The sequence below is a fragment of the Vulpes vulpes genome, chromosome 12 (assembly GCF_048418805.1).
Source record: "Vulpes vulpes isolate BD-2025 chromosome 12, VulVul3, whole genome shotgun sequence".
In the NCBI taxonomy this organism is placed as follows: domain Eukaryota; kingdom Metazoa; phylum Chordata; class Mammalia; order Carnivora; family Canidae; genus Vulpes; species Vulpes vulpes.
This window is the reverse complement of record NC_132791.1, coordinates 120,355,789-120,372,977: the sequence shown is the minus strand read 5'-3', so window position 1 is coordinate 120,372,977 and position 17,189 is coordinate 120,355,789. Positions and strand designations below refer to the sequence as shown.

At 52.3% G+C, this 17,189-nt stretch overlaps 1 protein-coding gene across 5 annotated transcripts in view; it reads left to right on the top strand.

Annotated features, from left to right (window-relative positions):
- Nucleotides 1-17,189, top strand: part of ZBTB16 (zinc finger and BTB domain containing 16) — a 187,636-nt gene that overhangs the window by 91,073 nt on the left and 79,374 nt on the right. For all 5 annotated transcript variants that reach the window (XM_072729761.1, XM_072729762.1, XM_072729758.1 and 2 more), the window contains one exon: nucleotides 2,558-2,655. In XM_072729761.1, the coding sequence (XP_072585862.1) occupies nucleotides 2,558-2,655 (98 nt within the window). The remainder of the gene's footprint in view (nucleotides 1-2,557; nucleotides 2,656-17,189) is intronic.

The following is a 17,189-nucleotide window of genomic DNA, read 5'->3' as shown; positions in this document are numbered from 1 at the left end:
TGTCCCAGGTCATAAAATAAGTTAATGGCCATGTCAGGCTGAGGATCTGGGTCTTCTGGTTGCTTGCCTGGCATTCTTCCCTGTACCCTGCTACCTCTGTAGTAAAGGGCAAGAGCGTTATCACCTTTTATACCATGCTGATCTAGTGGGCCAAGGAGCTGCTCTCCCCAATTGCCAGGCAAATCCATTCACATCCAGAAAAAAGACAGTGGGGTTACCCAGAAAGTGTTCATCAAGGTGAAAGATTTGGTCTGGAACCCTCAGGGAGAAGAGATGGGAATTCAAGGATAGGGTTGGGGATGCTTATCTTAGTAGTGGCTGCTGATGCCAGAAGACTGGTCACTATTGTGTCCTTTTGGAAAATAAATCTGAGTGGGTATTGATCCTCCTGTAAGCCACCGCCTGAGATGGGGGCACTCCTGAAAGCTAAGAAATCCCTAGTGTAGAAAAGATGACCAGGAATGAGGGGGAAACCCATCCACTGCCATCTACCACACCTGACCATGAGTGTGTGCAAGAGGGTCCCCTGCTGAACCATTTGTGAGTTGAGCTTTTGCTGCTCCACAGAACATCTGTGAGAAGAGCAAACATCTGCCATCCTGGGTAAGTGACAGGAAGACTGTCTCTCATGTGTGTACATGCACACATACACTCTCAGTTGCTGGGGTGCATGTTTAAAAACATGGTTGGCCCAGAATGCTATTAGGACATGTCCCAGTGTCCAGCATTGTGAAATATATTTGGAGTGAAGAATGTTCAGTTAAAATGTTCTGTACTGTTGCTATTTCTCAATTGGGTTGGATCAGCCAGGGCCAGGAGTAAGATAATAGGGGGGTGGGGTCCATTACAGTGTCAGGGATGAGGGTGTGTGTGTGTGTGTGTGTGTGTGTGAGATTGAGAAATTATTTGTTGCCTTTGGCAAGGAGGTAAAGGGAAAGCGAGCAAACAAAACATTGTGTGATTGAGAAAGAGTTCTGTGAAGGGGACTGGGCGTGTGGCCGCGGCATGCTGTCTTCAAGCATCGTGGCCCATAGACCATGGTGCTCGCGAGGCCCACCTGGGGGCCTGCATGGATTTGACTCACCACTGGCTTCTCCTTAAGGGATTTGGAAGGTGGTGGCAGTGGGTGCCTTGGTTCAGTTATTGTGGCCTGGGCTCCCAGGCTCAGATCTCGGTGTTGCTGGCTGGAGTGTATAGTATTTCCCCTCCATGCTCAGGATCTTCTCAGTATCAGGACCAGCCGCCCTCGAACCCTTCACTGTGGTCTTGGCCCATCACTACCTGGTGGCAATAGGTTGTTGCTCTAAGGGGACCTCGTAGGCTCTACTCCCTGCCCTCCCACTATCAGCTCCTGCTTTTGGCTGCCGTTGCCTTGCCCTGTTCCTAAGGGCAAGGCACGGAAATGGGGGTGGAGGTGGATCTTGGATCCGGCAGTGGCAAGTAAGGGCCTGAGAGAGTGTGGGTGGGAAGAAAGTCAGCGTTCCGGGCCAGATGGCCCACATGCCAGCCAGCAGCTCAGAGCCCCAGTGGCCTGCGGTGCACAGACCTTCTTCCCAGCCCTTGGCTCTCTGCTGGCCCGCCTGCTTCCCTAATCTTCTCCAGTTCCACTGCTGTCCTCTACTAGAGCAAGACGGGGGCCTGGCAGGAAAAGGCCTGTGGCACTTGTTCCCGGGACCTCTGTCTTCCTATCTGATCCTACGTGTCAGGCCCAACTCACAGAATTGCAGTGTTGGTAAACTGAGATCAGGTGTGTGGAAGTACTTACAAAGCCCAGAATGACATTTATAGAGTGATGCTATGTGGTTTCTGGAAATCTTTCTTTTGCTGGGGCTCCACCCCTGGCCAAAAACAGGAGGAAGAATGAAGCTAGGACTTCAGGGAAGGGCATGTATGTTAGGCACTCAGCACAGTGAATCCCTGAGAACATCTGGAGGCTCTGAGAGAGAAGCACTTATGTCCATAGAGCCAGTGAGTCATTACTGAGCTTCTTCAGAACTTACTGTGGTGCCAGTCACGCAGCAGGAGCCGGGGCTAGGAGAGAGGGAGGCTGCGGGTGTAGCCCTCCTGAATCTGACGGTGTCCTGGGGGAACTGGATACCTGCACAGCTGCAGCTCAGTGAGTCATGACATGGCCAAGGTAGGCAGAGGCCTGGCGGCCCCCATGTGACATCAGTGCCAGTTCAACAGTGAGCGCTATGTCCGACTGACCGTGCCGTCCATGCTGCTGCTGCCTTCTTGCCTTGAAATTGCATCTGATCCTTTTCCCCCTGGTCTCTGTGCCAGTGAGTAACGCAGTAGGAAGTGTCCCGTTCTTTAGCTCTTAGACAAGCTCCGGAGAAGACTCTTCCTTGGCAGCGGGCCATGGGAGGAGAGGCGCACTTTGGGCCATGTGAGCATGTAGGGATGGCTCATCCATGCCCACCTGCAGCAGCCATGCCATCCGTCTCCCTCCCTCCTGCTCACCTACTGCAAGGGTGGCCGCAGGACCCCCAGATACAAGCGGGCTTGCCTTGCATCCAGCCAGAGCAGCCACAACCTATCTTCTCTTTCCCTACAGGAAGCTGCACAGTGGCATGAAGACGTACGGGTGTGAGCTCTGCGGGAAGCGGTTCCTGGATAGTTTGCGACTGAGGATGCACTTACTGGCTCATTCAGGTAGGTGATGCTGCCCTGACTGGCCCGCTGGAGTGCAAGCAACTGCCTCCTGCCCACCTTCGTCCCCGCTCAGAGCAGGGGTGTCCCCGCTGCCAGCCGGTGCCTTTGGGCCACTATGCCCTGTGGATGCTCCCTACAGGTTCATGGAGCACAGACTGTCCTGATGGTATGTCTGTCCACACAAACCCATCCTCATACTCTTGGGTTTCCTGAGGCATTGTGGGCACTTGAGTGATAGACCTTCCAAAGTAGACAACGGTTTTGTCAGCATGGCCGTGGTGGTGGCATTTGGTTCACCTGGCCTAAGGAATCTGACTCTTGGGTTTACATTTTACAGAGGAGTCCTTAATTCAATAGATACAGAAAGTCTAGAACACAGACTGAGTTCCAGTGTGCTGTCTTTTGCAAGTTAGTTTTATCCGTTTCTAGTGGGGTCAGCTGTGTGGCTATGGGAATTTTTGCCTGTGTTGGCACAAAGCTGTTCTGCCCGGTGAGACACGGGAAATGGAGAAGCACCTAACTGCCAGCACCCCTGGGCATTCTTGGTGGAGGGAAGGATTGCCAGGTCTGATGGTGCTGCTTTGAGGCCAGGGGGTCGCCTGGGTGCAGTTGTAGAGGCCTGTAGACTTCCCTTCCAGGGCAATCCCTCTTCTCCTTATGATGCCCTTCGTTTCAACCTTGGAGACCCATTTTGGGGAAGTGGCAAAGGCCTTCTTCTTCTGGTCAAGTGTTGATGTCTACTCCTCATCCCACATTACCTTTAGCACGTAGCCCTCCAGCATTTGTGAACTGAGCATGAGCTTTGGGGTTTGGCAGGTGTTCAGTCCTCGTCTGTGGTATGTGCTCTGTGACCTGGGGTGGATCTGTCTTCTGAACCCCATTTTCTGCATCCATGAGGTACAGGTGTTGCCGAGCTCATACCAGGTTTTTTTTTTTTTAAAGAATCGGTGACATGATGTATGTGATGGGCATCTATAGTACCCACCCTGGCATACAGGTAGTGTTTAGTAAACGTTAACTGCTTCTGCTTTGCTGTCCATTTCCCTAATTCTGGATCTGTGACCCTGGGGCACGTACCCATCACTTTGCCACAGAAGCTTCTATCTGCTGGCTGTTTGTGCTCTGCCCTCCCATTTCCCAGTCAGTCGTGTAAAGGCTATTTGGTGCTTTATAGGCTTCGGCCTGCCACAGTCTTTCTGCAGAGCCAGAGCCTGCGTGGCTGTGCATGGCGTGGAATGCCCTCTCCTGGGCCTCCATGGCTCCTCCTTAAGTTCCCTAATCCTTTGTGCTTTCTGTCCTTCTCCGGTCCAGGGCCAGGGATTGTGTCACGCCAGGTGGCTGGCTGTCCCAGCTTGTGTACTCTGTCCCCACATCGATGTGTGTTCCGTTCCTCCTCCTTGCAGGGTCACCCACACCCACCTGGCTCCCCTGAACTGTCCTCATCCTGCCCACCTCTCCCACACTGGCCCAGAGCCCTCTGAGTCCAGACGCCCCCATGTCTGGCATCTACTTCCTTTGTTCAGTTTTAAAAAAAAAAACAACTCACCTTGTATCTTTTTGCTTCCCTCTAGTCTTATAGGTCATTTGGGGTTCAGTGTGGAGTTTTGAAGCTATCTGCCAGCCAGCTTGGCCACCCCCCAAGTGCAGAGTGTGGGTCTTGCGTTTTAGGCGCTCCCTGCTGCGGGCCCCTGTGTGGTCTCTCACTGTGTGGTGCTGGACACTTCCATGCGGGTAATGCACTTTGCAGCCTGTGGTTAAAGCTTCCTTGCCCACTCCGGAACTTGGCCCAGTGAGCATCCTTTCTCCTTACCCGTTCCTTGAGTCCAGCACTCTAGCCAGACCCATCTACTTGTTGGTCTGTGCTGTGTGCAGACTGACACAGCTTGCTTCCTGAGCTCTGTGGCTTTGTTCATTCCATTCCCTCAGCTTGGAATAACCCTTCCTGAATCTTGTCAGATCTACTAAGATCCCTTATGCAACGCCATCCTCCACATGTCCCCATCTTCAGCCAGGATCAGTCATGCCTTCTTCTAGGGTGTTTGTATGTCTTTATCTGAAGCTCTCCGGGCACAGTCTTTCCTCTTTGTCCTCTGGTTATTTATGGACTTGCCTTATCCCCCTACTTGGGAGGCCGGGAGAGAAATTTGGAAACCTACCTCCTGACCAAGATGCTGGGCAAGAAATGTAAGCTTTTCAGTATCCTCATCTGTAAGATGGGAGCATTTGACCCTCAGAAATGCTGTGAGGCTCCCATCAGACACTTAGCACTAGGCCTGACCTGTGATCTGCTCTCAGTAAATACAATTTCCCTCCCTTTTTATTCCTCTGGTGGGCTGTCAACTATGGGAGGTGGGGTCTGTCCACATTATACACAGCACATTTCCTGACACGTTGTTGTAGTTGGTAGATACTGGTTGGATGGATGAGTGCAGCCAGGAGGACTAGGAACAAGCCAGGAGAACTCCAGTCTCCCACCAGGTTTCTCCTGCAATAGGAACAGTTGAGACTGTACCCCAGGGGCTCACTGGGGGGCAGCCAGGAGCCCGCCGGCCAGTAGTGGCTGAGCATGTGAGCCAGTTCCTGCCGCGTTGGTGGTGCCACATGGGAGCGGCAGAGAGGGGGGCATTGCCTACACACTTGCCGTGGGCCCGGAGCTCCCCAGTTGAGACAAGATGGCTCTGGAACCAGCCACCACCTGAGGCCACGTGCTCCCGTCCTGGCTGAGATGCCACTTGGGGGTCCCCTGGGTACTGTGCCAGCTTGGGCAGCTGGGTCCCGTCTCCCTGGGCTTTCTTTTCCATACCTGTCCTCCTCTACACTGCAGTCTGGCTGTGCCGAGTGACTTTTCTTTCCGAAATGCACTTGCCAGTGCCCTTGGAAAGGAGGATTTGGTGACGGGGCAGGTGTGAGGGTCATTATAGTGCTTTAATCTGCCTTTGCAGATCACTCATAGGCTTCTTAAGACTCTGCTGTTTCTCTTCTCTGCTGGGTCTCTCTCTCATCCCGCCTGCCTCTCACCCCAGTGCCGGGATGTCTTGATCAGAAAATAGCAACAAGGGCTTAGAGAGGCTAGACCACTTCCTGAGCTGTTCACACCCCCTGAGAAGCGGTGAAGGCCCCCCCGGGGGGGGGCGTCGGGGTTCAGGGCTGGCTGTGCCCGGTCTAGGCCTTCTCTCCGATGCCCGTGGCAGAAGCAGGATTGGTTCTACACCATCTGACTTCTCTCCCAGCCCCACAATAACAGAACTGTGCGATGTTTCAGAGGAGCTGTAGGTGAGATGCCACGGATTGCCTGGCTGCTGGGTGTGGAAGGCTCCCTGCTGGGAGCCCACAGCAAGAATGGCCCACGGTGCCCACCCACTTTACAGTCACCGAGGGTTGGAGCAGCCGTGCAGAGCCTGGAAGAACAATTGGTCCTCCAGAACTGTGGGGACCTTTTTTTTTCTTTCTTTCTTTCTTTCTTTTCTTTTTTTTTTTTTTTAAAGGAGCAGGCCATGGAGAAGTGACTCTGGGACCTGGGTGCAGGTCATGGTGCCCCTGGCTTCCCCTAAATGTTGTCGCTGCCTAGGACAGGCACATTCCTGCTGTTTTCTTCTGCTCGGTGGAGCTGAATGGTGCTCCTCACTCACTTCCTTGCTCGGCGCGCTGGCTGCCCCCACCCCCTCTTGGCTAGCATGGCCTGTGTTTGTTATTGTAGTTCTGGCACTGGGCCAGGCCTGGCTGGGCGCCAGCCTTGTGGGTACAGTGTGTACAGTGAGTGCTGAGCCAAGTTTGTCATCATACACGATTAATTTTTTTTTTTTTTTCTAATCTGGTAGGGGTGGGGTGAAGGAGGAGGCAAGACAAGAGTTTCTCGATGCTTGGAGAACAGGCCACATTGAATCTGCGGAGAGGTTATTTATGAAAGGATAAAATGCTCTCGCTTGTTCTTCCTTCTGGGCTCTTCCCACTTTCTCACGTTGTCTTCCTGTCCTCTGCATTTCCCCATCCAAGGAAATCAGCCTGTATGAGGCCGACAATGTGAGGTTTTATTTTCAGTGACTGGAATACTAAATTTACACTCCTAAATCAGTTTTCATTGTGTTGAAATTGACAATTTGTTTAATTAGAAGTTTGCCCTGTAGGAGGCCCTTCTTGGAGACAATTCTTTCTTTCTCTTCCTCTCTCTCTCTCTCTCTCTCTCTTCTCTGTCTCTTCCTTTTTTAAGATCCTAAATGGTAGTAGTGAATGTTCAGTTTAATTGAAGTTTTTATTTCGATTTGAATGCGTTAACTAATCAAGTGTTTATGAGATATACCTGATGATAACAATAAGTTTAAATTAACAAACAATAACCTAACTCATTAACTAATGAGATTGATCCGGCCACGCCCTGCATTCTCAGAGGCGGGTTTGGGAAAGGAGGTCAGGTGGGAAGCAGGACCATCTCGGAGGCTTTGCAAAGCTGCTCCTTCTCCAAGGAGAATATGGGGTGTAGGATTGTGGCAGTGAGTAGGGCAGGAACCCAAGCCCCTCTGTGTCCTAGGATCACTCTGACGTCTCCCTCCCCACCCTTTGCTGCTCCATCCCTTGTGGGGATTGGCCCCAGAGCATCTCCTTGCCACTCCTTGTTCTCATTTAAGTGGTGATTCCTAGCTCTGGGATGGCTGTGCACAGACCACAGACCCAGGCAGTGACTCCGGTTGGTTCTGGGACTTGCTGGTATAAGGTTTCCCATTAGGTAGGATTTCCCACCGCTTGGCTTCAGGACTAGTGGATTACAAGTGAGCACACCCAGAACAGCCTGCCCCTGTTTGGGACTTGACTGCATGCTATTTAGAGGCCTGCCTGTTTCTGTGGCCTGCCCCTATTCTGGGAGTGTCATTCATTTTTGCAGCCAGCAGACATTTACTCAGCCCTGACTGTGTGTCAGGTTCTGTGTCCTTAGCACTGGAGAGACGTGACAGCGTCCCTGCCCTCAAGGAGCTTACGTCCAGTAGGAGAGATATTTGATTATAAAGTAATGATCAGAGAAGGTGGTGTGCGCAAAGCACCAGGAGGGAATTCCAGGAGGAACTCACAGGGGGATGGTGCCCCTTTTAGAGGGTGGTAGGCTGCCGAGAATGGAGTTTTGAAAGGAACTGGTGGGAGAGGCCACATGGTGACATGCAGTGTCGCTGGGATATGCAGGGTGTGTCTGGGTGGGGGGAGAGATGGCAGGCTTTGGAAGGGAGCAGAGGCAGGATTGTGGGGCCCCTGAGTAGCAAAGCTCTGTGCGCTTTACCTGCAGTGCTGTGGAGCCAATCAAAGATTGAGCAAGGGAGTGACACTTTTTTTTTTTTTTCCTGGAAAGAAGGAACGATGGGTTTTTTGAAGTAGACTAGCCTGGAGTATAGGATTTCTCAGGCCCCCTTGGAGAAATGGCATGCCTGATGATCTTAGGGTGTGGTTGGAGGGCAGACAGGCCCCTGCCTCTAGCCTTGGGGAGGGGTGGCCTTTCTCTGGGAGTCCGGTCCTGTCAGAGGTCGGCCCCCTGTTCCTCAATCCTCTTGCCCTCTCTGGGCACCGTGAGCCATGGCTGCTGAGAAATCTCCCCTGATACCAGCCTCTTCCCCATATCTGAGGCACTGGGAAGGAATATGGGCTTTGGCTGATGGATTTCCTGATTCCAGCAGCAGCATGGGGTGGCCAGGGCTTATCATCGGGGGCCTCGGTCATCTGTCTGGCGGGGAAAGGGCTGGAGGGGTTGGGGCCAGAAACTAGATTGGTTCTCTCGTGCTTTCCCCTGTCCTGATCCAGTGGAAGGGAAAAAACAATTATGAGATGTCAAAGATCTATGGATTATACTTGTTCTTTTTTTTCTTCTTCTTTTGGAATGCTTAGCTTTGTGGGGTTCAGGGTCTTCCTTCCCAAAGGCAAAGAAGATGGGAGGATGCCTGGTAGCTGGCAAGTAGGGGGTGGTGACGAGGCACGTTCCCCCCCCCCAACCTCCCCCCTTGCTGGGGATGGGAGAGGCACCTTGGGGTCTCTGAGGGTGGCCTCTCAGGACCTGCCGCTGGCCTCTGGCACATTCATCTTCCCAGATCTGCATCGGCTACGAGCCTGAACCCGTGGGCAGTCCTCCCTGGGCCTGCTCCCCTGTGAATGCCACCGTCCTTCTCTCGGGTGTGCTTTCTGCCGTGGGGCTGAACCAGGAGGACGTGACCCAGGAGAATCTCCCTCGGGCCCCTGGGGGTTTGGGGTGGGGAGCACAGAGCGGCAGGCGGGCGGCAGTGGAGGGGCCTGTGGTCCTGGAGGAGCAGCGCGCGGGCGGGAGGAGGGACAGCGGCCCCTGGCTCCGGCCCGGCTCGCTCCCCCCCACCCCTCCCTGCTCTGTTTGGCCTGCTTCCCGAACTTTTTCCCAGAGTGGTGTCGTCACTGGCCTGCCGGCAGGTCTGGATGTTCTGCCAGCATTCCAGAGAGTTTATGATCGCTTGCAGATGTGCCTCCAAGAACACACTGTACCCAGAGCAGAAATTAATGCAGGCTTGACTGCTGTCCAAGCCCATACACGGGAGGGAGGAAAAAGAAAACAAAAACTGTTTAATGCTGTTTATAAATTATACACTGGCTGATGAAAAATACATTTCTTCCCCCTGCCCCCTTCCTCCCACCCCCCCGCCCCCACCCCCTCTCCTTTCTGCCTCAGGAGCCTAAACTGAGACCAGAAGAATATGGTTTTGCTGCGCAGCTCCTGTTTTGGCTGGGCTCCGAAGCCCTGCTGCTGATTCACAGCCAGAGTATTTTTCCCCTTTACCTGATGAAATATACTGATTTTTCCAGCCCAGATGGGGTGCTTTTTGGTTTTGTTGTCTGGGTTCGTGTTTTTTTTTTTTTTTAACTTTCTTTTTTTGGTGGTTGGGGGGGGCGGCGGCTAGGGGCTGTGTTTACAGCAAGTGACAGATCCTGTGATTGCACAGGGTGTGATGCCGGCCCCGGGGGGCACGTAGAGCCCCACATCTGTCCACCTCGGGGCTGCCGGGTGCGCGTGCCAGGCTCCCCAGCCCTGAGGACCGCGTGTCATGCCGGCCGAATGGAGGAAGTTTGCAAAGTTCATTGCAGGTCACTGTATTAAACACTGTTCCACCGTTTTCTCTCCCGCCCCTGCACCTACAGCCCCTGTGCGAAGAGGGGTTCGCATATCCCTCCCCCCAAATACACATGTCTCTCTCTCTCCATATGGTGCCTTAGCAGGGGTTTGGGAAGCTCGTTGCATCTACCCCTCTGGATCCCAGCCTCTCCCCCTACACTCAAGTCCCCCATCCCAATTTATTCTATAAATTCGCTTCCACATTATGTCTATCCATTTACATGGCTTTTGTGTTTTTTAATACTGCTAATGTTTATCATTTGCCCAACAGGCTCGACAGATTTTGCTTCCTGTAGAGCACTGAGGCTTTAGAGCCCCCTCGTTGCTAAGTAGCAGTCTCCCTGTACTGTAATGGGCTGATTTTGTATTCCGTTCAGCGCTGTATCTTATTTTTGTATGCAAGACAAAGTGTTTTGATGGAGGACGATTGCGGCAGTGTCTGGAGGCTGTTTGGAGTTTTATGGGCTGTACAGTACACTGTGTGCTCTCCGAACAGAACACAGGCTGTTGAATTTTGGATTGGATTTGTCATTTTTCCCCCCTCAGAGAGGAGCCTGTCAGATAGAACATTACTTTAAGGGTGGAGGAAAGAAAGTGGAAATTATGTAATAATCTCTCTCTCTCTCTCTCTCTCTCTCTCTCTCTCTCTCTGTGTGTGTGTGTGTGTGTGTGTGTTTCTATCTCTGATTTTGTCGACCCCAGAGGAGGATGGTTCCCCCCCACACCCCCTCCCACCACCCCGAGGTGGTGGAGCCAGGCTGGGTGATGATGCTCCTCTGTGGAAGTGAATGCCCCAAGGGGGGTGGGTGCCACGGCTCCTTGTCTGTCTCCTGTTCTTTATTCTCTCCTTTTCTCTCCCCTGCTCCTTCCATCCTTCCTAAGTTCTGGGCTATTTTGCTGACCCTTGCTTTGGCCTGAAGATGACTAGGTGCTGGGCTGTAGGTAGGGTAGGAGGTTGGTATGGGATCCACCCAGAGGCAGTGCCACTTTCTTACTTCTAGGGCCCTTTCCATCTGCCTTTGGCTTCCTGGACATGCCCCTCCCCAGGCTCTGTGGACAGGCGGCCACTGCTCTCCAGCCGTGGTGCCTGGGCCCACTTTGCAGGGCCAAGCTCATTCCCACAGCGCTGCACCTGGCGGTCCTTCTCAGCGCCCTCTGCTGGGCTCTCTGTGGTGGCAGGAGGCTGTGTGTGGCCCTCCACTTTTCCCAGTTCCTCTCATTCCATCTCTTCGTCCCTGTCCTGGCAACTCTGTTGGCCTCAGCCCTGTCCTGATGCTCCTGTGTATTTTCTGCCTTCCTTCTTAGGTCTTCATCTGCCTTTGTCTCCATCTGTCTCAGTTGGTCTTCTGTCTCTTTCTCCCTCTCTGTCTGTCTCCCCCCTCAAAGCTTCATAGCTTGGAAGTTGGGTGGAGTTGGGGTGGGGAACAAAATGTCCCACCAGCCCAGAAGGCCCTGGGGAGGGCTCCTGAATGAGTGCTCAGAGAATGCTCCCAGAACCTGGAACCTCGTGTGCTCCTGCCCTGGCGCTTTGGGGAGCAGTGTGGGACTGCTCTGGCTCCACCTCTGCTTTTCCTGGGTCCCTGGATGTTTTTTCCAGTTGAGCTGAGCATGGGCCCGTGGGTGAGCAGGGTTTGATTTTGCAAGGTCCATACTGGACTTTGCTACAGAAAAGCACATCTTCCTGGCACTGTGCTTTTGGAGCTCTGTACCAGGCACCTGGGTGCACAGCTCACCGGGCACTGTGTGGTTTGTGTCCCCTCATGGACCAGTGACCTGGCGTAGTGCCTGGCACACAGAGGGCTTTTGGTAAGTCTTTGTGGATAAAGTGAATACCCTGTTGCTGAAGTGTTTGTGTTTCTGGGACAGATCTAGGCTTGGTGGGGCCTGGGGCTTATACAGTTTTGGGAGGTGTGTCTCAGGAGAAGATAAGTGTAAGAACGCTTCCCGGGGAATGGGCTAGTGCAAGGGAGGGGCTTGTAGCTCCAGCTTTATTTTAATATATGTGCTGCTGAACAGGTTTCTTTGATCTGCCGTGAGGAGCTCCTGGTCGAAGGCCCCACAGTTGGAGCACCTGAGTAGGAAGATTCAAAGCTAAAGCCAAGATGGTGATATCTGCTCAGTTCTGGGGACCCCATGGTCACAGGCCTCAGGTTTGCATTCCACAAGGGGTCAGGACAGATCCTGCTGCCTTTGGTAAACTGCCTGTGGTCACAGTGGACCTGGAAGCCTCTGTGGATTTCATGCTGTCTTCTCGATGAGGCTGGTTGGTTAGGGACAGGCGGGAAGTTCCACTCATGCAGCACTGCCAGGTAGATTGACACACCTGGTAGCACCCTGGCCTCCAAACCAGCCTTCAGTGACTGTCAGTGAAATGGCATGACAGCCACCCTTTTTCTAGGTGCTCCCTCTGCTTGGGTCTGTGGCTTCGGTTCTTCTGCTTCCTTGGGCGCTAGAATCGTGTCTGCCTGGGGCTGAGCACTGGTTCTCTTACGCTGTGTGTGTGAGTCTTGGAAGGGACCATGAGGGTGAGAGATCCTGGAGGTGGTGGCACGTGTACATAAAGGTCTGGGAGTCTGTTCTTTGGAGCTTCCAGACTCCTCAGTTACTTAGGGTCAGTGGAGAAAGTAGGATGAAACAGTTCTTTGGGAAGGACACTGTTTACTCCTTGGAGGGTGTAGGGAAGCTGCAGTTCATTTCCTAGAAATGAGGGGCATTTGTGTGTGTGTGTGTGTGTGCACACGCACGTGCATGTGTGAGAAAAAAGAGACCGAGAAGAAACGTTTACGTGAAATACTCAAAATTGTTCCTTTGCTGTAATGGCCCCACACAGACCATTACCTTGCAGATTTAAAAACTAAATGAGCTCATCATATCTAGTGACTTCCACCGACATTCATGCTTGATTGCCAAGCCCGCGTTACCTCTGAATTTGAACTTCATTGTTTGTTATGAATCCTTTGAACATTGGTGGTGTGTTTCCCTCTCTTGGGTTCTGCCCCGAGCACATCCGTTTTGTGTGATGGGCGGATGGACGGACCGACGGACGGATGGATGGATGGGCACGTTTCTCCACAGGACCCCACCAAAGAACCTTTTCATTTTAAAAATAGCCCCATAGCCTCTAAGGGCCGAGTCTGGGGTTTCCGAGGAATCCAGGGGGCTGGGGTGGGGGGGATCCTGGGTTGACTTCGGAGAGGGCAGACGTCTTGCATTTTTTAATTTAATTTGAGTTTCATGTGAATGATGGTGCGTGCCATGCAGTCCTCTGCATTTTCCTAACTGTCTCTTCCACTTTGGGTAGAGGGAGGGAGGGAAGAGGTACCAGCAGCAGCATTCTGTGGGCAGAGGAAGAAAACAAGAGAATGGGGCAGAGAACGGGCTAAATTTAAAATTGTAATTGGCTGACTTCCACTGGCTTGCGGGTGTTTTAATGACTCATAATAACTTCATTTAAAACCAGCTGAGCAGAAAATAGATTGGAGAGGAGCCTCGGGCCATTATGGATTTGTTTTTTTTGACAAGCTCGGTTTTGAGCAGCCAGGAAGGCTCTCAGAGAGGGCTTGGCTGTGTTCTCTCTCTCTCTCTCTCTTTCTCTCTCTCTCTCTCTCTCTCTGAGGGCTGGTGGTCTGCCCAGGAGAGATTGTATAGAAACCAGGGCTGCTTTTTTTTTTTCACCCCCCACCTTTTTTTTTTTTAACTGATTAAAAATAGATGCCTTGAGGTATTATTTTAGCATCAGTAGGATTCTTTTTTTTTTTTTTTTACTTTTGATGTGGTAAATGGAACATAAATAAAATTGTTTTTGAAATTACTGAATTAATTAGGTAGTAAAGCAACTCTAAAGCATGCATTTCTTCGCTGGTTGCCCTGATCCATATTTGGGGGGCATTCATCTTTTTTCCCCTGTCTCCTCCCCCCCACCCCAGTGCCACCTTCCTCCCCGTGCAGACCCTCCCTTTGAATGGCAAGGTTCTTTTATCATTCTGGCAACAGCTAAATGATTTTTTAAAAAAAAGATCTGTAGGATTTTGACAGGGTTAGTTCTCTCCAGCTACCCAGCCAGCTCGAGGAAGCACGAGTTTTGGGAATTGCCAGAAAAGGCTCTAACCTGCCTCTGGTCCTTTTAAATAGATCCTGCCTGTTTCCCGTGCTAGGAATGGTGCCAGCCGGCGAGTGCTCCTTTTTCTCTTGTCTTTTGAAAGTCAGCCGGCTCAGCCATAGGATGTGTCTGTCTGGGCAGGACAAGAGGCCACCCCCCATCTGATTGCTCATAGCCATTTATCTACCCCCTCTTATGGCACCTGTCACCTTCTTTGTGTCATAGCTATTTATTTGCTTGCCCTTTTTTGCCTGCTAGACTCTGAGCGTCTTCAGAACATGTGATTTATTTCCACAGCCCCCTTACTACCTCGCAGAACAACCTGCACGGTGGTTATAACTCAGTCATTTTTTGAATACACGAACGGGTGAGTGGGTGAGTGTGTGGATAGGCGTCTGGTAGGGAATGGCTCCGAAGCTCCCTCCTTCCTCCAGGCCTGGGACTCAGCAGTCTGGATGACAGGATGGGGAATAGAGGCAAAGCCTTATCAGTAGCATGCTCTGTTGCACCCGCACAGTCAGACACATAGCAGGCTCTCAGTAAAGATCTGTTGCATAAATGCATGGCTCAGGGTGGACGGCAGGGACAGGGGAGGAGAGAAAGGCACTTCACTGAATGCCCTCTGTGTTTCAGGCACAGTGCTTGGCGCTCTGTATGTCTGAACTCAGAGATCCTGTGTTGACTTTGGAGTGTAAATGTGCTGCTTCTGTTTCGCAGGTGAGGACACGAAGGCTCGAAGAGCTGAAGTCACTTGTGTAAGGCCAGACAGCCAAGAAGGGGCAGAGCTAGGGCTCTCTGCTCCCCCTGCCCTCTGCCCCCCGACTTTTCTATCACCACACTGCTGTACCTGTTCCAAAGCTCACTTTTCTGTCTGTGGGGATAACCCGTGTCTCAGAGCCTGGGATGCCTAGATGGGGAGAGCCAGTAAGACCCCATCCCTAAGTATCCTGGGGGTGGGGTGGGGTGGCCCTGTAATTGGCTACTGCTCAGGGCCTTGTACCTGGGCCACCAGGAGCAAGTGGGTGGCTTATTAGCCCCTTCCTGCTCTGCCGGAGTCACATGTTTCGTTGTCCTACCCTGTGACCATTACTCCTTCCCATTGCCTTCTAGGGCTGGGGATCAAGGGCCCTGTGAGCATTGCTAGAGGCCCCCTGGGGGTGAGTCTTTGGCCCTCCCACACCGGTGACAACTTGGTCAGGTCACTTTCCCAACACCATCCCACACAGAAAAGGGACAGGACCAGAGGGCTGCCCGTGGCCCCTCCTGCATGGCAACCCAGCTGGGTGCTGTGCTCCTGGGGGAAGCCCTCGGTGAGGCTGTCTCGGGAGTGACAGGGTCAGTTGACCAGCACCGCACCCCCGAAAGGGGGGGCCTCTGACTGCTTGGGTTGCCACTAACTCCTCAGACTATTAGTGTCTTGGAGCGGGACACGTCACAGAGATTGTGGCCTCCCTGACCTTTTGGATCCTGTCTAGTGAAACTGGACCGTTTGGCATGAAGCTCATTGTATCTGTTCTACAACCTTCTCCTCCCGGGCTGGCGCTGTGGATCCTGGAGCCTTCTCTGGGGATGGAAGCATCAACCAAATGGGACCCAGATGCAGAAGGCCAGGCAGTAGAGAAACCCCTCTAACTGTTCTGGGTCACTATGCGTGGCTTTCTTTAGTGAGGGGAGAGGTCATTCCTGAATGGATTCATCACTTAGCGGTTACCCAGTGAGGGCCAGCAGCAGGCAAACCATGCAGATTGGAGGGGCCGCCACCTGGGTCCCTACCCGCAAGGGGCTGTCCATCTGGCTGAGAAGATGGTGTGAGCCGTCAGCAAGGCTGGGCGTGCGCCCCATTCCTACAAGGGGGATGAGTAAGTGCTACAGTTTACAGGAGGGACAGACTCCCGAGGACCAGGGTGATGAGGAAGGCTTCAGCTCCTATGAGGGAGGGAGCATTGTGGGATGTCCAGATGGCACATTGCGGTGGGGGAGGGGCCTGCGTTTCTGGACAGGAGGAAGCAAGAGCTTTTAGGAGTTGGAGCCAGCTAGGCAGGTGCCTCTCCCTCCTCCTCTCCTTCCTCCTCCTTTCCCTCCTTCTCTTCCTCCTCCTCTTCATCTTCCTTCTCTGTCCACAGCAGCCTGTAGGAGGTTTAGAGCCCAGTTTCTTGTACTTGAGAATTCTCAGAGTTCTGAGGATGTTAGGACTGTCCCTGACCTGCAGGTTGGGAAGTCTTGCATTAAAAATTACAAGCTGGCAGGGGATCCCTGGGTAGCTCAGCGGTTTAGCGCCTGCCTTTGGCCCAGGACGTGATCCTGGAGTCCCGGGATCGAGCCCCACGTCAGGCTTCTGGCACTGAGCCTGCCTCTCCCTCTGCCTGTGTCTCTGCCTCTCTCTCTATATATATCTATCATAAATAAATAAAATCTTTAAAAATAAATATATATATATATAAGCTGGGGAAAAAACAAACAACAAATTATAAACTGGCACTTGGGGTAGTACTGTCATTTTTTTTTTTTTAGTCCTGTCATTTTGAGGCACAAATATGCAAGTGAGGTTCAAACTGGACATAGAGCCAGAGTAGTCTGTATTTCTCATATGAGAGTAAGGGAAACCCCCAAATAGGCTGTGAGTGCCCAGGGCTCCCCGAAGCCCAGGTTAAGGTTGCATAGCCTACAGGGCTGTGCTTTGGTGAGAATGAGGTCAGAGGTTTGGCTACCCTGGAGGGACATGGAGCAACATGGAGGACCTGCGCCCCGGCCTTTCTTGAAGGTGGAAGGATAGCTCTGTAGGTGGGAGAGGTGGGTACTCTGTATTTAGATGCTCTTTTAGTTGAACTCTCTCCAGAATCGAACCCAACAAAGAGGTCTTTGCTAGGCTTTCCCCTCGTAGTTAACGTGTTCCCTCTACTTTCCCTCCAACCATCCCGTTTTGATTGGGATTCTTGCACTTGCCAGGGAAAGGGAGAAAAAATAGTAAGTTCTAAACTTTCCATTAGGTAGTTGGGATAAGAAGTCTTCTGGGGTAGTTGGATTAAGCCCCAGCAGCTTTCTCACTGACTATTACGAGCTAATTGAGCACTGGGAGCTCATTGGCGGCTGCAATGAGCATTTTGTTGGGGTAATTATGCAAGGCCACAGTCATTTTCAGTAACAAGGTAACTCCAGGTAAGGAGAGAATTCCCTGAAACTTTTGATTTGCTGGAGTCTTCCTCAGTTGCCTTCATTAACATGAGCTGAGGACAAAGGTATAGAGACCAGATCTTTTGGGAGGCTGGCATCCATCAGGGATTTCTACCTCTGCCCGAATGGCCCAGATCTCACCATCCGTTTGCTGGG